At 42.5% G+C, this 23044-nt stretch overlaps 2 protein-coding genes and 1 long non-coding RNA gene across 11 annotated transcripts in view; 1 reads left to right on the top strand and 2 right to left on the bottom strand.

Moving 5' to 3' along the window:
- Positions 1 to 1341: 1341 nt before the first annotated feature.
- LOC116406547 lies at positions 1342 to 6396 on the bottom strand. The gene is made up of 2 exons (XR_004219552.1): positions 6314 to 6396; positions 1342 to 3517 (listed from the first exon to the last, which is right to left on the bottom strand). It is a non-coding gene; the product is annotated as an uncharacterized LOC116406547 (long non-coding RNA).
- Positions 6397 to 6566: 170 nt separating this feature from the next.
- LOC101731038 overlaps positions 6567 to 23044 on the top strand; it is a 63226-nt gene continuing 46748 nt past the window's right edge. For 3 of the 8 annotated variants that reach the window (XR_004219483.1, XR_004219480.1, XR_004219479.1), the window contains exons 1-5: positions 6572 to 6659; positions 9396 to 9577; positions 19682 to 19729; positions 21114 to 21269; positions 22552 to 22772. The gene's annotated coding sequence lies outside the window, so the exon portion shown is untranslated. Of the gene's footprint in view, positions 6660 to 9395; positions 9578 to 19681; positions 19730 to 21113; positions 21270 to 22551; positions 22773 to 23044 lie in introns of all 8 variants that reach the window. The other 5 variants (XR_004219486.1, XR_004219485.1, XR_004219484.1 and 2 more) reach the window with 3 other exon arrangements.
- Positions 15029 to 18381, bottom strand: LOC116406538 (serine/threonine-protein kinase N2-like). Of its 2 annotated transcripts, XR_004219495.1 has the most exons (5): positions 18061 to 18381; positions 17812 to 17954; positions 17562 to 17669; positions 16966 to 17437; positions 15029 to 16640 (listed from the first exon to the last, which is right to left on the bottom strand). XR_004219495.1 is itself a non-coding variant. In XM_031890659.1 (4 exons), exons 1-4 carry the CDS (start codon positions 18173 to 18175, stop codon positions 17330 to 17332), a joined length of 474 nt encoding a protein of 157 aa, XP_031746519.1. In that variant the 5' UTR covers positions 18176 to 18381; the 3' UTR covers positions 15029 to 17329. The 2 variants fall into 2 exon arrangements, 1 of the variants encoding a protein (XP_031746519.1); XM_031890659.1 differs by having other exon boundaries at positions 15029 to 17437.

Below are 23044 nucleotides of genomic sequence, written 5' to 3'. Positions count from 1 at the left end.
CAAAAGGGAAGAATGCACAGTAGACTGATGCGTGTGCTGCTGGGTTGAACTTGCAACATCACAAATCTACAGGCAGGATCTTTTACAGCCAGGGCGTTGCCAATCCCTCTGGTTTGGGCAGAAAGTTTATTGATAATGTTCTTGTCCATGCCACCTTTCCAGCAAATATATTGTTAACTAAATGCAAAAATTACATACATTGGAAAATATATAGTTTTTGTAAGTATTTTGAAGGTAAAGATCTATCTAGCAAATTAATATTAATGGTGGATTGAGAAAAGAGAATCTATAAGTTATATCCCAGTGATAGGTCCTGAAACAATATACAGGTATTGGACCCCTTATCCGGAAACCCATTATCCAGAAAACTCCAAATTACGGAAAGCCTGTCTCCCATAGACTCCATTTTAATCAAGTAATTCAGATTTTTTAAATTGATTTCTTTTTTCTCTGTAAAAATAGAACTGTACCTTGTATTTGATCCCAACTAAGATATAATTAATCCTTATTGGATGCAAAACAATCCTATTGGGTTTAATTAATGTTTTATTGGTTTTTCAGTAGACTTAATAAGGTATGAAGATCCAAATTACGGAAAGACCCCTTATCCGGAATACCCTTGGTCCCGAGCATTCTGGATAACGGGTCCTATACCTGTACAATCAAATAACAAAGTACTTCAGTGAAATAAACAGACCATTTATTGGCTCAACATCAAACAAACAATTAAAAATAAGCAGTAAACATACTATACCAAACAATGGATAGGTGCATCCCAGTGCCTCATGGTACCCACTCTCCTAAATTATTTCACTGAAATACTTTGCTAAAAGATCTATCTAGATATGATATAAGCTACCTGTTGGCAAAAAGCTCAAAATTTGACTCTTATAGTGAAGAAAACACAGTTGCACTTTCTGAAAAGGTAAGCCCAGTGTGGGGTAAGAGCAGGCCAAGACTGGCAATCTCTAGATCAATGGCTGCTGTAAGATTCCATAGACACTATTTAGTGGGTTGGTTGAGCCCCTGTGTACTTGAAATGCTAGGCCTCAGTCCAGATAGGGGGATTGGCATTGGGAAAGCAGCTTTGAGGCAGCATGGTGAACAGAATATCCTCTAGTGCAGATAACACAATTGTGCTTTCTGCACTAGTGATGTGGTCCACCTTCAATTTACTCAGAAACTGAAACGGTAAGCCTGGAGTGGGGTGAGAGAAACTGGAATTAGAAAAACAGCCTCATAGAGGCCCAGAGAGCAGAACCTAGTCAGGTTTCAGATGTTTCACATTCGAGTACACCGTGAGTCGGAACAAGAATGGAATGGCAATGGATGCTATATGAATTTAGGTCGATCGTGGAAGTAACTTTAATGACAGAGGTGCATGTTTTTTTTACTATACTTACTCTATATGTAAGCACAACCAAACGCCATCCGCCAAAATAAGTAAAATACCATGGTTTGGTTATGAATCCACTTCTAAATGTTATATCTATTAACTAATCAGGGTTTAAAAAACTGCAACAAGGTATTGCAGACATACTTTTTTGGCTTACTGAACTAAATGTTGTGCTTTTTAGAATTCAGAATGGCCAATAAATTTATAAAAAGTACAAACAGTTTTCAAACTACTAAACAAAAAGGAAAAAAGAATGAACTACCATTCTATACAAATCTTCATTGCTGCTGTCACACTTCTGCTGCACTTGTTCCTCCAAGAAATATATACGTAGTTTTAAGCTGAAGTTCTCTTTTTTCAGGTCAGCTATTTGCTGTAAAAGGAAACATTATATTCATAATAAAAATATAAACCAAGAACACGGCAAAACAAAGATAGCAAAAGTTTTTTTTTTAATATTATACTATGAAATAGTAACTTATCCTTACCCTTAAGCCAGAGGTCAACAGTTTTAAATATTTAGGGGTTTCAAGGAGTAAATAAGGGTACGCTCCTCAGCTGTGCCTTTTTAATATATAGGCACTTGTGGGTACATCCACTGGCAAAGCTAAGGCGGGGAGAGGGGTACCTGTTCCTTTCCTGATCAGTGCATGTACAGTACACAAACTACACTGCACATATTAAGGTCACCAATAGGGGGAGGGAGTTCAGAGGTCTGGTTGTGTAGGGAGGCACTAGACAGAAATACAGACCTACGCTTTAGTAACTTACTCCAGACCAAGTCAAACCTTGTATGGTGCACTCATGAGGTCATGCCCAATTATTTTTGCCTGTCTAGTGCAGGTCTCCAAGCATTAAACTTGGAAAAGCCAAGACTGCGGCAGTCACCACCACCCCAGTTTCTACTAAACTGGTTAAGCTTCATAGCAGTAGATGATAAAATACTTGGCATGTGGCTTAGCCTGCTTCCTCTGACCTAGCTTAGCAACAACCTACATGCAATCAAGCATGTTGCATGGTTTTGAATACTTGCGTGGAAAGTTGTATGAGACATCACAAAAAGGGAGAATATGGAAAACAAAAAAGTATTTCATTGTATAACCCAGGACAAAGAGGCATACACCAACACAGAATTAATGCTTTATTCACAATCACAAAGTGGCAAGCCTAAACTGATTATTTAACAACTGAGTATATATCTATATAAATACCAGGAAATAAAAATCTGCTTTTTGTTTGGAGTACTACATTTTATATATCATTCACGGCATTCCTTGCCCTAGAGGAGAATACAGACTAAGGTCTCCATCACATTTCCACACAGTAGGGTTAATTTTATAAGGAACCAACTAATATGCCAGTATGTTTTTGCACTGTGGAACTGCAAAGCAGCAGTGCTACCCACAAAGTTAGGCTGGGGAAGATTATAGCATCAACAATACCAGTTATAACCCTTGAAGAGATTAAATGGTAATGGATGAATTTACTTCTTTAGTTATCTCAAGTTAGGAATGTTAAAAGCTCAGTATACCCTTGGAGAAGGCTGCACTGTCTATGAAAAATAACAAGCAAGATTTGCTGCAATTGTTTCCTCCCCTGGAATCTTTCTCCCCAATGACATTTACAGTGTTGTTGTACAAAAACAACCTGAGGGAGTTGAGTGGGATAATTCTGCAAACTTTTTTTTTTATGGGGGGGCACAATGTACGTCTCATTATATTTTGACCCACACAACTACATGCAACTTTATATTGTATTTTAATATGCATCAAAAGCCTAAAAATGGTCATTTGTTTTACAACTCGGAACAACAGTTACTTAGAAAATGAAAGTAATATAGTGTTTAATACAATAAATAATACATGTTTCTTTATTAAAATATCAAAAACATGTGTTTAGCTTAAGCTCTGTTCACTGAGCTAAACCATTAGTGTGCAATAAGATGGTAGATTAGGAAGCATACTTAAGTTGTTTTTATGGAAAATTTTCAAAATTCTGGAAAGGAAAACATGTATATGTTAAATAATTCTTAGCTGCATGCCTACAAAATGAACTTACCTTTTCAAAAGGTCAAGAGGTCTCTGAGGAAGTGCGCTGTCACGAAACGCGTAAGACCTCAAGCTGTGTTTTTTAGATGTGCAAATAAAGGTTGATCGATTTTAATTATAAAATAGTAATTTCATTAAAGGACTAAACTATTTTAAACTTATTTTACTATAAATCCCTTTCCTGACTCCTAAAGGCAGCATTTAGAGAGACGTCTCTACCTGTAGGTAGCAAAAATACCAATCCCAAAATTGAAATTACCTCCCCATCAGCTGATCTAGGATACAATTTAAATTAGTGATTAGCACCTAGAGAAGTAGCAAAATTTAGAACGCTACTTCCTCGAGGGCTCCAAACTCTTGCAAAGGTTTAATAATTTGACCACAAGGCTGTATAAATTTGGTCCACTGCTTCATCTGCCCAAAAGACTAAAGGTGGCCATACACGTAGCAATTCAGATCTTTCGTGTGACCATTGGCCGCATGAATGATCGCTCCCACCCTCCACTGGTGTTCAAGGGCTAAATCATCAGATATGGAGGTAGAAACAATAGAAATGCTACCTCCACCTGCCAATTCAGCCCTGAATGTAGATTTTGCTCAGGGGCCTTCAATGGCCACCTTTAATCTCATTTGCCTTGTAAATTTAAAACTCACATCTGTCCCATAGTGTTTCCCTTACTTGGAAATGGAACCGACGCTATTCCTGTCATTTATAGTAATGTGTCAGTATCTCGTTGAACCCTGCCTAGTCAAGGAGCAAATAATTACACAGAGGAAAAAGCCACTGTCTCTCATTAATTTACATTAGACCCATTTACACAATATGACAATGAACAAGTCAATACTCTAGAAGTAAATCTTCAGCTGCTTCCAGGGTTGGACTTGTCTGCCGGGACACCAGGAAAAAACGAGGTGGGCCCCTAGGCCCTCTAGTTAATTTGGCGCAGCACATCCTGTCAGCATACTAAAAACATCTGTACCAGCTGGTCTGTTTGGGTGAAATATATGCTGCCGGCAGGTGCCCAGCTTCACAAATCAGAAAGTGATGCGAGCAGGAGCACAAGCAAGTGATTTGGGATGTGGATTCAACATAGCCAGCGTCACTCACTTCTAGCTGTGGAGAGAAACTGTTCGGGTCGGATTGACTAAATTAACTGTGCACCTCGGTCCAAGATGGTCCAAGCTGTGGGCCCTGCTCACGTGATCAGTGGACTTAGCCCTCTGTGAGTGAAGCTGGCGGCTGGCCTGCACCTAATCGTAAGTGCTACGTTTCTGACAGCAGGCAGCAGTCTTAGCCCATCACCCAGCATGTAGTGCGGCTCTGCAGTAGCAAAACCGATCAGTAGCTCCCCCCCTAACATTTTGGCCCCCTCCCAAGTGACTTAGCCAGGGCCGCCATCAGGGGGGCACAGGGGGTACAACTGTCCCGGGCCCGGGCGTTTTTAGCTTTAAAGGGGGCCCGGCCGCGCTAGAGTTTCCCGGGCCCCCTTTCATCAAGCCCGGCACGGGCCCAATCCTTGCTTCCATCTTCCTCTATGTGCCGCGGCTCTCTGCCGCATCCTCGCTTTTATAAGGTTGCGCCCGTGCGTACTGACGTCACACGCACGGAGCGCAACCTTATGAAAGCAGAGAAGCTGCTGAGAGCCGCGGCACATAGAGGAGAACAGCTGGAGCTGGAGGCCGCTGGGAGGAAATGGAAGGTGCTTGGGGGCCCTGGGGGAAGCTGAAGGATGCCCTGGGGGAAACTGAAGGATACTTGGGGGGCCCTGGGGGAAACTGAAGAATGCCCTGGGGGAACTGAAGGATGCCCTGGGGGAAGCTGAAGGATGCTTGGGGGGGGCCCTGGGGGAAGCTGAAGGATGCTGGCGGTGCCCTGGGGGAAGCAGGAGGATGCTGTGGGGGAGCTGGAGGATGCTTGGAGGCCCTGGGGGAAGCTGAAGGATACTTGGGGGGGCCCTGGGGGAAGCTGAAGGATGCTTGGGGGGGGCCATGGGGGAAGCTGAAGGATGCTGGCAGTGCCCTGGGGAAGCAGGAGGATGCTGTGGGGGAGCTGGAGGATGCTTGGAGGCCCTGGGGGAAGCTGAAGGATACTTGGGGGGGCCCTGGGGGAAGCTGAAGGATGCTTGGGGGGGCCCTGGGGGAAGCTGAAGGATGCTTGGGGGGGCCCTGGGGGAAGCAGGAGGATGCTTGGGGGGGCCCTGGGGGAAGCAGGAGGATGCTTGGGGGGGCCTGGGGGGAGCCGAAGGATGCTGGGGGTGCCCTGGGGTATGAGTATGAATAATTTGGGGGAGGACCACTGATGTTTTAGGGGGCCCTGAGCTGGCTAGCAATGATTTAGGGGGTACCTGCCCTGGCACCAATGCAAAATGTAACCCCTGGCTACCAATGTCTGTATGTCTTTTGTATTGATGGGGGGGTCACTGGGGGAGGGGCCATTGGGGGTGTGGGAGGAGGGGGGGGCCCAGAAATTTTTTTTGTTAGGGGCCCCGTAATTTCTGATGGCGGCCCTGGACTTAGCCTTTCCTTCTCCTTTAAAAAAAAACAAAAACTAAGATCATACTAGACACAACGAATATGCTTAGTACAGGGAAAATGAGAGATATGTGGCATACTAAGGATAAAAGGAGATAGAAGAAAGGGATTTAGGGAAAATAATTATATATAAAAGATATATTTGTTTTTGCAGTGTGTAAACTTGCTGTTAAAATCTTCTTGGTGGGGGCACCAGCTGCGGGGCTTGCCTGGGGTGCTAGAAAACCTGCTCCCAACACTGGGGGTGGGGGGCCCTGAGGGGAGAGCCCCGGTGGCCCCCAGTCCGACACTGGCTCAGTCGTTTAGGTTTGGGGTATTCAATACGGGCTGCCCTCACCTGGATTTCCGCCCACTGCTGTCACAAAGCTGCAGATTCCGGAAGAGAATTACTAGAGCGCTTGTCTCTTCTCTCCCCTTCACAGCTTTCTCTACTCAACGTTTTCGTCCCAGCAGAGCCGTACGGGGATTAGAATTGAGTCCATACTGAGCAACAGTCCCATTCTTCCTACAACAGCCTACAGCTCCCGCAAAGCTAGTGGAACGCAGGCTTCCTTCTGCCTGACTCAAACTCCCGCCGCAAGTCTCATCTCGCGAGATTTCCCCCAAGGCGCCATGACGCGTTACAGAGCTGCCTGTGGGAGTGACAGACGGGGGAGCTTACACTAGCTGAAGGGGCTAGTACGGTACCGTGTTTCTCTTTACACCTCCAACTTTTGTTAAGCGGGAAAAAATAGATAAATAAAACACTTTTATTTTGTATTAGTAGACAGCAGTGGCCATCTCCGCTTCCAATGTATAGCGAACTGAAAAAAACCCATTTGCTGGTTCCATATAGAACCTGCTGACTAACCTGCTGGATCAGAGGTTATTGTGCTGCTGAAAACAGTAGTAGCGCAGGCTGCTGGCATAAGGTTCAGATAAATAATGTGAAAAACATTCCCACCTGTTGTACTATATTTCCTCCATATACAGTCAGCATAGTGATTTAATTACCAGCCACCTTGTAGGCACAAGCTGCTGGCCGCACACAGCCTATTTTCAGCCGACAGACTTTCATGACACTCATTAAGACATAACTTTAATGTTGGAAATCCACCCATAGGATGACCAGACTGGTATGTGGAAGTCGGTACCCCCGACCATTCTTGACTGTTTCTTAATACCCATAAGCAGCAAAGTCATTGGTTGTCCTGGTTTTTTATTTTAGCTGATTGACTTTAGAGCAACTCTTGTTCTCCCAAACAATTTTTGGGGGTAAATAAACACAGATTATCATGAACATTTATAAAAAGGCATTAAAATCTGTGTGTGTGTGGCCAGTTTCCTTGAGTCTATTGCTATTTTCTGCTACTTTGCACTGAAAATAAGTAAAGGAAGCATTTGGAACCTTTCCCATGTGATCCTCTGCTCATACCAGAAACTAACCATAGACTGTAGGCACACACAAGTATATATATATATATCTTATTCCATATGAAATATGAGAAAGGGTTTGTACTTGCAGTGCCATTTTCTCCACTTTTTCCCATGTGTTGCAATTAAACAGTTTATAAAGATAATGTTTGAATTGGATCACTTTTTGTTAACACAAACCCATCTGTTTTCAATCAACTTTAGAAGCACAGAAACCCTAGGAACAAAATTTGCCAAGATAAATGCAAATTACAGCAATAAGAAATATTTCACAAACTACTTATAGTATTTTTTGCAGCTGTAGAAAGAATGACTTAGACTCTCAATCCTTTAGCACACCCATTTTACGATGATAATTTTTTATAATTGTGGGTGTGGGGATGCAGGGTGAATAGTCGTAGAGCGATGTATATGTTTTCCCACTGGTGATTTACATTACTGCCAGTGAGAAAGCATTTTCAAGAGATTTGTCGCTTGCTGTAGCCCAGATATAAAGGAATATTGTCACAGAAAAATAGTTGTAGCTCAGAGAATTTAGTTCCTATGGTTTCAGGCAAGCCACACTAACCATTTGTCTTCTTCAGTAATTGAAATAAACTGCTGATTTGTAGTGTGCCAGAATGTAATAGGAAGTGAAATGATCTGTGTATATAATACTGTAATCATAACTGGCTGGGGTAGATATGTGCAGTACAAGCATGAATTACACAACTGCTTTTTGTTTCACTGCTGATAAGAATCTTTGGCCCATGGGCCCCTGTGCAAGGTTTAGTTCTGTGACCCAAAGGAAAAGAAAAAGGTTTTTATATGCAGATTAGTTTTGATTGGTTTTGGTATTCAGCAAAATCTTTTGTAGAATATTCTGCATTTTTATGAACCCCAAAATATTGGATTTGTTGCACCCCAAGCTCCATGACAGTGCCCTGTTTGAGGGGTGTGTTCCATTTGTGAAGAGAGGGTGATACCCAGATTCTCCTTTGGACCCCACTTTGTGGAGTTGGGGTGGGTGCTGCTGGACTGCTCGAAGAGAGAGGCCTCAGGGAGAGACGGGGGGCAGGAGTCCTGATTAATGAGAAGCCTTAAGCTAGACCAAACACCTTAGTGGGAATTGGGTAGGGGACTGCGAGAATCACCATGCTTTAGATATTGTAAGCCTAGCTCAGGGGTGGGCAAACTTTTTGGCTCAGGGGCCACATTGACTTACAGACAGGTCGGCGTTATGCCAAGGGCTGCTATCAGAAATCACGTGGCCTCTCAGCTCCTCTCCAGCTTCCCACCCAGCATGCTCCAGCTCCACTCCACAGCATCCTTTAGCTCCCCCCAGCATCCTTCAGCTCCCCCCCTCCAGCATTCTACAGCTCCACACCCCATCATCCTCCAACCTCTCCTCAAAATCCTCCCTCCAGCCCCTCCCATCTTCTCCCCCCCAGCGACCTACGGCTCCCTGCTGCTCCATCCTCCAGTGGCCTGCTTCCTCCGTCCTTGACTGCTTCTGTCCCCCGGCTCCCTGCTACATCCTTTTATACGGTTGCGCCCTGTGCGTGCTGACGTCGCACACACGGGGCGCAACCAATCAGGGCCCGTCATTCTTTTAAGGGGGCCGGAGTCGGCGGGCCAGATTAAAAAGGCCAATGGGCTGGATGTGGCCCGTGGGCCGTAGTTTGCCTACCCCTGGCCTAGCTCCTGTCTTAGCACACTAAAGATATGGGAGACCATCATGGTATTTAGTTATTTAGTATGAGCAAGCCTGTGCTCCATTTTCACTCAGAGAAAAGGGATCCAAGTTAGTTTATATTCCATGGGAGGCAATCGCTGAATTTTCTAGAACAGTATGGCTAAATGCCCATTGTAAGATTACCCTGTGAAGGAGCTGACACTCCATTGTATATTTGATGAGATTGAATGATCTATCAGTGATAGATGCTGCATAATGTGATATCAGTGTTCAGTCTAATAAGTGACATACCTTCTTTTTCTTTTCTTTTTCAATAATTGTTTTGTTTAAGAACCCCTGGCACCCAAGATTTCCTCTGAAATTGTAAGTGATTGAATTTAACCTAAAGACCCTCTACCTTCACTATGCCTATAAGGGCCCAGCTGCAAGAGAGAAAGAGAATGAGGCATTGAGAGCAAGAGGAGTTCTACATCTACATCATACTGGAAGTTACCATAACGTTGAATATGACATGTAAGTTGTTATCTATGTCTTTCTACAGGGTAACATCTTAGTGAGGATCAATTGCCTTGCGTAGATGTCTATATATGGAACATCTTGTTTTAGCAGGTAGAATATAAAAGCAAACTGCTCCGTATTTGTTAAATCCCTAAAGTTATTTACAGCATTTCTGCTATTCAGAAAATGTTTTGGGGAATTTAATGCTTATGAAGACATTGTATTCCCACATATTACCTTCAGAACATTCAGCAGTCAAGTTGTACAATAAGTGTAATTTATTGTAGAAAAGGCTGCTACATTGCAGTCTATAGACAACTTCCGTAGTGCTGGTTGGAGCAACCACATTGGCATAGGTACTGTGACTCAACATCCGGTACTGTGAAGAACCGCTCCTTCACTTTTGGACTGGTCGAGGTAGCAGGTTAGGAAAATATATAAATTAGTATTAGTTGTAGCTAAAGGTCCATGGGTCCCATTAAAGGGGCGGTTCATCATAAAGTTAACTTTAAATATGTTATAGAATTGCCTATTCCAAGTTTCTTTTCAATTGGCCTTCATTTTTTATTTCTTACAGTTATTGATCTATTTGCCTTTTTCTTCTAACTCTTTCCAGCTTTCAAATGGGGGTGTTGACCAGCTGCTAGAAACACACTATTGTGCCAGTGCTCGGTCTAACCCACAATCTGGAGTTGACCAGCTGCTATAAACGATAAAAAGCCATTAATTATACACAAACAGAAAGAAAGTTTGCCAGCGCTTAGTTTGCCTTTAAAAATAATTTTTACAAAAAATGAGCTAAAGGGAGGTGCAATAGGTCTTAATACTCAGTCACATTGTTTTCTGGGGGACTTTATTTTAATTGCATCACAAACTCAAAATCATTAGACAGTGTAGGACTCACGTACAATGAGGGGCCTTGACGTGGCACGTGAGCTTACATATTTTGGCCAAAGTGTGGTACTAACACCTCATTTTTTGTAAAAATTATTTTTAAAGGCAAACTAAGCGCTGGCAAACTTTCTTTCTCTTTGTGTATAATTAATGGCTTTTTATCGTTTATAGCAGCTGGTCAACTCCAGATTGTGGGTTAGACCGAGCGCTGGCACAATAGTGTGTTTCTAGCAGCTGGTCAACACTACAGTGTGGGTTAGACCGAGCGCTGGCGATTTCTTTCTGTGTTTTGTGTACAAATTGTAGCCAAATTTAGCTTCTATCTGCTATGTAGCCTTTAAACCAATGAATCACTTTCATGTGTGTGCTAATGAGCTGGGGCTTAAAAGTTCCCTGCTTTCCCACTAGAGCCTTTTTGAGCTAAAGGTAGGTGCAATAGGTCTTAATACTCAGTCACATTGTTTTCTGGGGGACTTTATTTTAATTGCATCACAAACTCAAAGTCATTAGACAGTGTAGGACTCACGTACAATGAGGGGCCTTGACGTGGCATGTGAGCTTACATATTTTGGCCAAAGTGTGGTACTAACACCTCATTTTTTGTAAAAATTATTTTTAAAGGCAAACTAAGCACTGGCAAACTTTCTTTCTCTTTCAAATGGGGGTCCCTGACCCCGGCAGTCAAAAAACGATTGCTCTGTGAGGCTAAAGTTTTATTTTTATTGTTATTTTTTATAACTTGTTTTTCTATTCAGGTCCTCTCCTATTCATTTACCATCCTCTCATTCCAACTGCTCCCTAGTTGCTAAGGTAATTTGGACCCTAGCAACCAGATAGCTGCTGAAACTCCAATCTGCAGAGCTGCTAAACAGAATAATACTTTGTACATCATACTAAGAGTTAGAGGTTAATGGTGAAAAACCCCTTTTAAAGGACCTCCAGTTTACTAGTTTTATTTATACCTGTTTTATTCAGCCACAACCTTCAACCTCTGCATGTAATATAATTAGAAGGCAAATGTATTACAACAGATTTTGGTACTATAGGTACAATATTTATATATATATATATATATCTTGCTAATTAAATGCTTTATAAGTGTATTTATACTGACCATGTGGCACTGGCAGCCAATGGGAATTCACTATTGGCCACCAAAGGTTGCTTGTGGCCAAGGTATTTAATAGTGACAGAATGTGTTTTTGGTATAACAGAGACCTGCTGAGATATATGGGTGTATTTAGCCATAGATTTTCAATAGGGGGCCATGCATGCTTTTAAGACCCCAGGTCCACTGTTATTTGACTGTAAATGGAATTATTTTGTTGATTGCTTGATTGACAGGGATCGAAATCTGTATTATTTATGTATGCAGTGCTGCTGGTATTTTCTGGTTCAGTGACTTAGACCCATAGAGCTAAGCGTAGAGATATCAGATGAGTATAGATGGAGCCTTTCTTTCCAACATATAGTGCCAGGCCATGGTCTACTGATGCCGGAGGCCCAGTGCGCAGCATTCCCATGCCCCCCTTACCGTGCAGAATTGGGATTGCAAAACCTGTCCTACACCCTGCTTCTATACCCTCCGATAGTTATGTCACTATAATTAGGTTTCTGATTATATTGATGTGACATCCCACTCTGTGAGAGAACAGTCCTGGACTGACCTAGGCAGGCTTGGACTGGAAAACTGCCAGGATAGGGGAGAAGTTACAGGCAATACAATGGGTACCTGCTGAAGACATGAGCATTCTCTACCAAACATGGAAGCATTTGACAAATCCTAAGAAGATTTCCTATTCTATTTCATTGCTTGGTTAATGCAAAATCCGCATCTTCTCATCTACCCAATGAATATCATCTGCATTACATTTCCTTTGAGGGGGCACCTGATAACCCAGGCATACAGCCTTCATGCCATGAATGGGAATGGTGGAGGATGCCAAGAGTGACCATTATAAACACTGTCTTCAGCCTGTTAGGCCAGTGTGAGAATGCTTGGTAGAGCAACCAATACGCACAGGAGGAGGGCACCTGTGACTCGCAGGCACTGAACCTTTCAGTGTTTCTTCATTGCTAATTTGATCCATTCTCTCACTCTCTAACCTACTATATATTACCCCTGCAAAATGACACAATACCCAGAATAAAGACACATACACACAGTGGCTTGATGGTAAATCTGCGAATGTGCAGTTTTATTAATAATAATTAGAAACTTATAGATTGTATAGAAAATATGATTAATAATTATTAAAATTAATAGATTGGGCTGTCTATGAAGATTCTCATTCATCCAGGTCATGATATACAGTATCGAGTAGAATTAAGTCTAAAACAACTGGACTTTTCTGAGTTTTTCTTGAAAACGTTTCACCACTCATCCGAGTGGCTTCTTCAGTTCAAATGACTGGTAGGGAATTCCCCGGTATTTAAACTCTTGATGGTAGTAGAGTCACAGACATCCAATCACAATGGTTCCATTGAACTTGTTCAGTTAGGTGTTAGCTGAAACTGACAGGTGTAAGAAGGTATGATCCAATCACAATGGTACCAAGATTCTCATTGATGAAGGTGTTAATCCTTCAAAGTACATGACTGGAAGTGTGAACTGTTGTGAAACTGCCGGGGTAAGGATGTCAACGCGCCATTGTATGTTGGTGACAAGCGGTGTCTCAGGCCCCCTCCTCTGTTCAGGGATGGTTTTTCCAGGTTGGCATAAATGGCCTCTTTCACACCTCTTTCAAACCATCTGTCCTCTCGGTCCAAAATATGCACGTTACTGTCCTCAAAAGAGTGACCTTTTTCCTTGAGGTGTAGATAGACCGCTGAGTCTTGTCCTGAGGAGTTTGCCCGCCTATGTTGGGCCATTCTCTTACAGAGAGGTTGTTTTGTCTCCCCAATGTATAAGTCTGAGCACTCTTCACTACACTGGACAGCATAGACCACATTACTTTTCATGTGCTTGGGTGTTGGGTCTTTCGGGTGCACCAGCTTCTGTCTCAGGGTGTTGCTGGGTTTGAAAAACACAGGAATGCGATGTTTGTTGAAAATTCTCCTAAGTTTTTCTGATGTTCCAGCAACATATGGAATGACTATGTTGTTTCGCCTGCTGTGTTCCTCCCTTCTGTTTGTAGGTCTGGTCTTTCTGTTGGTCTTTGATTTGGTTTTGATGAAGGCCCAGTCTGGGTACCCACAAGTTTTCAGAGCTCCTTTTAGATGTTTATATTCTTTCTCCTTGGCCTCTGCCAAGGGAACAACACCAAGTCATTGGTTCAGATATGTGGATGACACCTGGGTCAAAATTAAAGAACGCGAGGTTCCAGCCTTCACCAAACACATAAACTCGGTGGACAAAAACATCACGTTCACAAGGGAAGATGTGAAAGACAGCAAACTGGCTTTTTTGGACTGTGCTATAGTTATCAAAGAGGGGAGGGACCTGGATATTGAAGTATACAGGAAACCCACCCACACAGACCAGTACTTGCTGTTTGATTCCCACCACCCTTTGGAACATAAACTGGGTGTAATTAGGACTCTACATCATCGGGCTGAAACTGTGGCATCCAATGCAGAGGCCAAGGAGAAAGAATATAAACATCTAAAAGGAGCTCTGAAAACTTGTGGGTACCCAGACTGGGCCTTCATCAAAACCAAATCAAAGACCAACAGAAAGACCAGACCTACAAACAGAAGGGAGGAACACAGCAGGCGAAACAACATAGTCATTCCATATGTTGCTGGAACATCAGAAAAACTTAGGAGAATTTTCAACAAACATCGCATTCCTGTGTTTTTCAAACCCAGCAACACCCTGAGACAGAAGCTGGTGCACCCGAAAGACCCAACACCCAAGCACATGAAAAGTAATGTGGTCTATGCTGTCCAGTGTAGTGAAGAGTGCTCAGACTTATACATTGGGGAGACAAAACAACCTCTCTGTAAGAGAATGGCCCAACATAGGCGGGCAAACTCCTCAGGACAAGACTCAGCGGTCTATCTACACCTCAAGGAAAAAGGTCACTCTTTTGAGGACAGTAACGTGCATATTTTGGACCGAGAGGACAGATGGTTTGAAAGAGGTGTGAAAGAGGCCATTTATGCCAACCTGGAAAAACCATCCCTGAACAGAGGAGGGGGCCTGAGACACCGCTTGTCACCAACATACAATGGCGCGTTGACATCCTTACCCCGGCAGTTTCACAACAGTTCACACTTCCAGTCATGTACTTTGAAGGATTAACACCTTCATCAATGAGAATCTTGGTACCATTGTGATTGGATCATACCTTCTTACACCTGTCAGTTTCAGCTAACACCTAACTGAACAAGTTCAATGGAACCATTGTGATTGGATGTCTGTGACTCTACTACCATCAAGAGTTTAAATACCGGGGAATTCCCTACCAGTCATTTGAACTGAAGAAGCCACTCGGATGAGTGGTGAAACGTTTTCAAGAAAAACTCAGAAAAGTCCAGTTGTTTTAGACTTAATTCTACTCGATACTGTATATCATGACCTGGATGAATGAGAATAGATTGGGCTATTTTGATTCTGAGGAAGGCAAAAACCTCTGGAAGCTTGGGCCAATCTGCTTCATTAGAGGGAAAAATTCCTTCCTGACTCCTTAACGGCAATCGGATTTCTCCCAGGATCAAATGCGCCCTATTAAACCAAGGGTAGGGGAAACAGTAAGCAATATGGAAGCATACACACGAGCACCATTTAGCTGCAAGGTGAATCCTGCATTTCCTTCCAAGCAGCCTGCAGACCCCGGCTTCTGCAGTTTGATGGATGGAATGAAAAGAAATTCAGGACTGACCGAGTTTGCTTAAGGGTGCTTTTGTTTATGGTGCCATATTGGGTTGAAAGAGAAGGTAACGTGGGTGTAACAGGGGTGAGTGTAAGGGGGGGCGCTACTGGTGCTATTGTAGTGAAAGGAAAGGGAGGCAGTGGTGGTGAGGGAAAGGGATATGGCAGCATACACATGATTGCCATTAAGCTGCTGGGTTAAGGCTACATTCCCTCGCTGCAGACCCCGGCTTCTGCAGTTTGATGGATGGAGTGAATAGGAGAGTCTACCGTGTAGCTTAAGGGTGATCCTGTTTATGGTGCCATATTGGGATGAAAGAGGTGATAACTCATATATAATTAATCTATTATTAACTAATAACGGTGGAACTGGGGTAAATGTAACATATGTAATAACATAAAAATTGCAAAGCTGGTGAAACTATAAAGGGAGAGACTGCTGGTTGTATTACAGTGAAAAGAGAGGGAGGCAAAAAGAGTGATGTGACCGCATAACAAAAATGCTTTTAAGCTGCTAGGTGAATGCTGCATTCCCTTCCATTCCATTGAACCCAGGCAGCCTGCAGACCCCGGCTTCTGCAGTCTGATGGATGGAGTGAGAAGGAATGCAGGGTCTACCCTGCATGTGGCTTAAGAAGTGTTCCTGTTTATGGTGGCAGATTTTGGTTGAAACAGGAGGTACTGGTGGTGGAACTGCGGAAGGTGGCAGGTGAGACATCACTGGTGGAACTGCAGTGAGTGTAAGAGGAGACACTGCTGCAGAGGAAGGAAAAAGAGGCAGTTTTTAAAGAAACCAAGATATGGCAGCATGCACATGAGTGCCATTAAGCTGCTGCATTCCCTTCCATTCCATTGGACCCCAGGAAGCCTGCAGACCCCGGCTTCTGCAGTCTGATGGATGGAGTGAAAAGGAATGCAGGGTCTAACGAATGCTTGAGGGCGCTTCTGTGTATGATTCCATATCTGTTTGAAAGAAGAGGTCCTGCTGGTGGTGGCAGGGGGGGCATCGTTGGTAGGAATGCGGTGGTTGTCAGAGGAGGCACCGCTGGTGAAAGTGCATGGGAGCACTACTGGTGGTATTGCTGTGTAATTAGGGGAGCACGGATGGTGGAATTACAGCAGATGTAAGTTGAGGCACTGCTGGTTGAACAGAGTTGGATGAAAGGACTGGTGGAAATATGGTGGATAGAAGGAGATGCACTGATGGTTTTACCTGAACACCTGAAGCTTGAGGAAGGGTCATTGCTGATAGAACTGCATTTACTTAAACAGGTGATACCTGAATGGTGGTACTGCAGTATTTGGTACTTTGGAAACTGCTGATGGAGCTGTTGGTAGGTGCCATTTCTAAACGCTTCTGAGACCAGCCTACAAAAGCCAAACAATAAACTTAGAATTAAATCCACACATTTTTAAGTGATATTCCTGTAGATATTCTATAGCACTTAGGGGATGCACTCCTTATTGGTTACCTTGTTATGTTAACAAGTTTTTTTATTGTGCAGGATTTTTTTGTGATTATTTTTCATGCATCAGAGCAATCATCTCAGAGGTCACCTTAGTATTCCCATAGAATCCCCAATGTGCCTGATTCCCATAACCAGCTCTGATCAGTTCCCTTGCACCTTTAACGTGCTAGGCATTTTTTCTTCTGATTTGTGCTACTTGTCTTTTAACTCAGGCCCTTTCTTACCTATTATCCCATTAGGACCTAAAATGCTGAATAGTCGAAGTCCTGAAAGGCTTCTTCGATGTTATCTGCCATTTCAGCACAAGGTCCTTTGGGCAGCGTTAGATTGGCTGGCAGCTTGGTGTACTTCTCATCAAAGTAGCTGACATCCTCCGGTCCGTTGAGGCTGGGTACGAACGGGGCTGTTGCCTTCCCATCAATGATGTCATCCCAGGCTGTGTTCTGCAAACAGGCACCATAAAAATGCTTGTTATTTAAAGTTCTTCAGAAAATGGCACCTTACGGCCATTTTTAGAAGCTGAGGATATGAAAGACTGTACCTCTCAGATAGTACCCAGGGGTATTTCCCAGAAGATATTAAGAATTATTATGACAATAGAGACAGAGAACTTACATTAAAGAATGGATGATGAGCTACATCCTCTGCATCATCCTGGGTAGAACCCAGTCGCTCCTCTGGATTCTTCATCAAGAGCTACAAGAACAGAAAATGGCAGTTACATGTACAGAAGCATCGGGGAGACTCAAGAGTTAAATTATAAAGTGGTCGCTGAGCTAAAGAGCTGGTTGTAATAAACAGATAGCTCAGTGCTACTTACCTGTGATATAAAGCTCAGTGCTTGTGGTTCCAGGGAGTCGGGATAGTGTGGCTCATCCTCCTCAATCCACTCATACATGTAGTCGATGTCCTTTCCGGTGAAGGGTCTCTGCATTGTATAATAAGAATGTATTAGGGGACCAGGATTATTATAAAGAGAGAGTGCTTTATGAGGTTAGATAAATAACAGTAGATCTATTTATTTCTGTATTACCTCCCTCTATAACTGACCAGTAGCAATTTCTACTTACTGTTCCAAGGAGCATTTCATACACGATGACTCCAAGAGCCCACCAGTCGACAGCTCTTGTGTATTGCTCCTCCTTCACGAGCTCTGGTGCCATGTAAGCTGGAGTGCCAAGTATGGTGCCTGTTCTGTCTCCATATCCAATGCCTTAAAAAAAAGCCAAATTGTAAGTGATATTTATTGAGGCATTAATGCCAGTGTAAACCGTAAATTAGTCCACTTTGTGCTGGATAATTATACAAGGCCCTCTTACCTGTTTTGCCCATGCCAAAATCTGCGATTTTTAAATAGCCGGCTTGATCTATGAGTATATTTCCTGGCTTTAAATCTCTGCATTCAAACAAAATGGAGATATTATAACGACACATTAAACCTGCTGCCAAAACACAAAGAATTCTGCCTCTTGTTCTATTTCCTTCCCATAACCTTCTAAATAGTGACTTTGAATCTGTAGCTGTCCTGCTGCTAAACTGCAACAGCTACAAAACTCCAGGTTGTACTTGCCACTAAGGGTGAAGATACACGGAGCTAATAGTAGCAGCTACTTTTTCATGGCTATTAAATGCTAAAAAAAAATTCTCTGCCATGGACAATAATGAGAATTGGTAAATGATCAGCATTGTCTATTTTAGTAGCTGCTACAAGTAGCTCCATGTGTCTTCACCCTAAAGGTACCTAGCTCTTTATAAACTCTTACCTGTGTATAACATCTTTGGTATGGATCGCAGACAGGCCTAGGGTAATACAGGCAGCGTAGAACCTGCAAGCATAAGGAAAGTACATTTGATCATTATATGCTGCCTTCATATAGGAAACTCACTATTTATTGTAGCATAACTGCCAGTTCTCTCATCCTCCCCTACTCTTCAGTCTCCTGTAACTCTGGGACTGTATGTATAAAAGCCCAAATATTCACCTAATTTATACTTACGTAGCTTTCTCCAGATCAAAGTGCCCACAGCTCTCCAGGTGCGTTCTTAAAGTCCCTCCTGCAACAAACTCCATAATAAAAAACAGATGATATTTGCTGGTAAATGTGGCATATAAATCCACTAAAAACCTGTCCGGATTCACCAACTGCCCAATCTGCTTTTCGGCTAAGATGCTGAAAGATGAAAGAGAGAATAAGTCCAATATAAGTAAAATATAATGGTAACAAAAGCAACTGAATGGAAGGAAGGCAAGTGAAGAGATAAGTGTATAAAATGAAAAAGACTGACAGACAGAATGTGACTGCCAATTAAAAGCTTAGGCAATCATTCCCCATGTGCTTACCGTTGAATTTCCTCTTCGTTGTTGATGTTGTCCTTTTTGAGCACCTTCAGGGCACAGATTATGTTTGCCGGAAGGTACTCAACAAGTAGGACCTGGCACAAGAGAGTGAGTTTAGTGACACTGAATGTTCCCTTGTATATATTGCCAAATTCTAATTAGAGACTTAATGACTTACTTTGCCAAAGCTTCCTCTGCCTAGAACTTGAATGCGACGAAAATCTGTTGCATTAAAACTGCAGAACTGCAGCTCTCTGGAAAGGAAGAAATAGAAATTGTTTCTTATGCAACATAGTATATATATATATATATATATATAGTATATATATTTCCAGTATTGAGGTTTTGTCTTACTGAGTGCTTTGGGTCTCCTCTAATGGCTCCTCTGCCTGGCAATCCCTCTGAGTTGGACTATAATCACCAGGGTGAGGGCCCTGTGATGTTCCCGAGGAGTCTCCTTCATGCACTTGCACGTCGCTATTGGGATAAAGTAATTGTGGTAAAAGATCATTATAATGCAAATGTACAGTTAATAATAGAAAGCAAGCTAACCTGCGCCCTTGCCTATAAAGAGTGATCTTACCTGTCTTCCTCTTTCTCAGGCTGTTGTTGTTCCACATTGGCCTCTTCCTCATCCTCATCTTCTGCAGGTAAGTCACTATAAGTATAATACAGGTTAATGTCCATTCTTAATCCCTTGCTTAGTTATTGATTACCTGTAAGCTATCCTATTTCCTTCAGCTGATTCATTCTCCATAATCCCCAATACTGTAGCACCCCCGCCATATCTCATAGAGGGCACAGTATTATAGGGGCCCTCTATAATATTGTGTATAATGGAATCTCCCAGCTAAATGCATGTTCATATTACCATTTTTCCTCTTCTGCATCTTCATTTTCCTCTGCAGGTACTTCACTTTAATTGAAGGAATAACACAGTTATTGTTAAGATTGTATTGCTCTTATTTGAAAGAATGGGGCAGGGATTTAATCTGGCCTCTGAGAAACTCCAATAAATCCTTACCTGTCAGGTGGAACTTGGGGCTGCTCTATCTCTGGCCCCGGTTCTTCAGCAGAATCATCAGGATGGTGCTGCAAACAAAAAAGGCTCACAAGGATAAGATAAGGGGAAATGTTTGTGCTCTGCCCAAGACATAAATGTAATGTCAATGTAATGTACTCACTTGGGAAGAGTCACTGGCGGTGTCTGAAATGACCGGAACCTCAGGCCCAGTGACCTTCTCTGCTGAGAAAACTACATCGATGTCATTTGTAGTCTCAGTCGTCTCCAGTACAGCATCTGAAACTATGAAAAACAAGTTTGATAGACATAAGGAATTTCAAATACATGATATTCTTAAATCTGAGGATGCGAAGGAGGACAATTTGAAATGCCCATGGTTCTCTTCACATTGTAGAATTGTACCTGGTTAAGGCTTAAGAGCTGTTTCTTGATTTTTTTTCTTTTGATTTCAAATATACATGCAAATGCTTCTAAGTCAATGCAAAGTAATCTATAGTCATGCAGAGCTAAGTGTGATGCCCATGAAGTGGTAGTGGGTGTGCTGTTATGGTGCCACGCAGTTTCCACATATAATGAAAATAGGAAAGAGGCCAGAGATAGTTATAGCTCACCTCGAGTGATCTCTGCTTCCTTCCTCGCTATCTCCTGAGTGAGCTTGAGGAGAGAGGAGTAAAGGGCTTTCACCTTTTCCTCACTGCTCTTCCTCAGCTCCTTCACCTGGGCTTTGGTCTTTCTGTTCTTGGTGGCCCGGTACAGGTTTTCCGCCCCTGCTGCTACACGCATCTCCTTCTGAATGGTGCTTACCAGCTGATGTTTCATGGCTAAAAGCTCAGAATAATCAAAACACTGATTGGTGTCCTCAGCCTATAGAGAATGGAAAAAATGAAGTGCTTGAAATCATCTCAAACTTAAGTTAATGTTAAACTAATAAACATGAGAAGAACAGCAAAAAAAATACAACAGCTATTTGACTAAATATTTATTATAAGCGGAGGAATTTCTCTTTGCAGTGACAGTTCCCCTTTATATCTGGCGGCAAGGCCTCACCCTCAGGCAGGAAACAATGGCTTTATATTTCCATCAGCCTTACCTCAGTGTTTTGCTGCTGGTGCAAGATGTTACACAGCTTGGCACCCATCTTGAATCTCCTGTATCAGGAAAGAAAGGTCGGTATTAGTCACTGCTTTATTGGAGATAAAAAAAAAACTACAAACTCAAGTGGTAACTAGAAAGGGAAGTTTGAGAACAAACTTCATGTTGGGTTGAAAAACGTGAAATCACTGAATGAAATCTGATCTGTTGTTTGCTCGGCCCACTTTTTCTAACCTTGGACCACAGTTATGTAGTAAAAATCACTGTGCAAGGTTTGGGTACCCTGGTTTTAATAGTGTCTGAATGGCAGACATTTAAATTTCCCCAATGAAAGTCAACGAAAGACATCTGATTGGTGGTTGGTGGCTCCGTCCACTTTTTCTAACCTGGAACTGCAATTACCCAGTGATTAACTCTGCAAAGTTTAGGGACCCTAGGATTAATAATTAAAGAATGGCAGCACTTTAAATTTAAACCAATAAAAGTCAATAGGTTAATTGTGGTTGGTGGGTGTGCCCACTTTTTCTAACCTTGAGTCAAAGTCACCCAATGACAAACAGTGGGCACCCTGGCATAAATAGTGTGAGAATGGCAGCATTTTAAATTTAAACCAAAAAAAATTCAATATGTGAAATCTGAGTGGCTGTTATTGTCTCCGCCCTCTTTAAAAAAAATTGGGGGGAACTAAGAAAAAGCAGAAGAATTAGCTGAAGTCGAAGACCAGTCTGTGGGGTTTTTCAACCCACCACAATGACATTATCAGACTTTAAACCAGGACTATTCATATCAGCCAATCATTTCTTACAACTTTCAATGCCAATGGTGGAAATGCATGTTTAAACATTATAGAGTTACAGCAATTGCCCTTCAGTAAATTACCTTGGGGCAGTGCCGCTATTTCTAATGCTCAGTGATACTGCAGGGAACAGAAGCACTGCCAGCCATTGGGGTCATTTAGTTATGTCCAACTCAGTGCTCAATTAGGCACAGTTTCATTCTTTAGCTGCAGTAAAACTACAACTTGCACCATCGTCTGCCCCCATTCGTTCGTGCTAAGGATGCCAAAGTGGCAACAAGATGTTTCCCCAAAAATTGCTGGTTAAGAATATATTAACAAAAGTTAAAAAGCTGCTAATCATAGGACATTCTAGGTGAACTACACCTTTATGAATCACTGACAGAATATCTCTTTTTCCAGCATGTTTATTCTATAAATGTTTGTTTAATTTTAAAGTTGAAGTTCGTGCTTAAATTACATTTTATTCTCTGTGGTGGTTGTTGGAACACTTCTGTCTGTATGATATGAAAAGTAAAGTTTAAGCTTGATGAGAATTGTTTTGTTCTTTCTGCTTCCAGATTAGATCTGGTTAAACTGTCTATGGAAGATAAAGGCAAAGGATCACAGGGGCATGATGGGAAAGAGACAGCTTCCCACATTTGAATCCTCAGTGAGAAGGAGCCATGTGAGCGAGGGTTTGATGCTCGGGCCGTGCAGCACTGGATCTGCAGCAGAGGAGGAGTTCAGTGCAACACAGAGGAACACCCCTTGCGCCTTGGTACCTCACTCATCAGAACCAGTGAAGTGATTTACTTTAATATTTTGCTCACATAGTGTTACCTTCCTTAATGTCCCTTTCCATGGGATGTTGGGAATTGTAACTCAACAGATGAGCCCATTTTAAAAAAATGTCTAATTTCAATTTACGTTTCCATATTGTAATTCTTCCCCCCTACATGGCCAGTTAGTGTTAGTTGGTAAACCCCTGGAACTATAGCAGTGTTGCACTGTGGGAACCAGGCCCAAACCTTACTCTGGGGTCTCTAAGCCCCTAACTTACAAATCTACAGG

The sequence above is a fragment of the Xenopus tropicalis genome, chromosome 8 (genome assembly GCF_000004195.4).
Source record: "Xenopus tropicalis strain Nigerian chromosome 8, UCB_Xtro_10.0, whole genome shotgun sequence".
NCBI classification, from domain to species: domain Eukaryota; kingdom Metazoa; phylum Chordata; class Amphibia; order Anura; family Pipidae; genus Xenopus; species Xenopus tropicalis.
The sequence above is the reverse complement of the archived record's forward strand: the minus strand, read 5'-3'. Positions and strand labels throughout refer to the sequence as shown.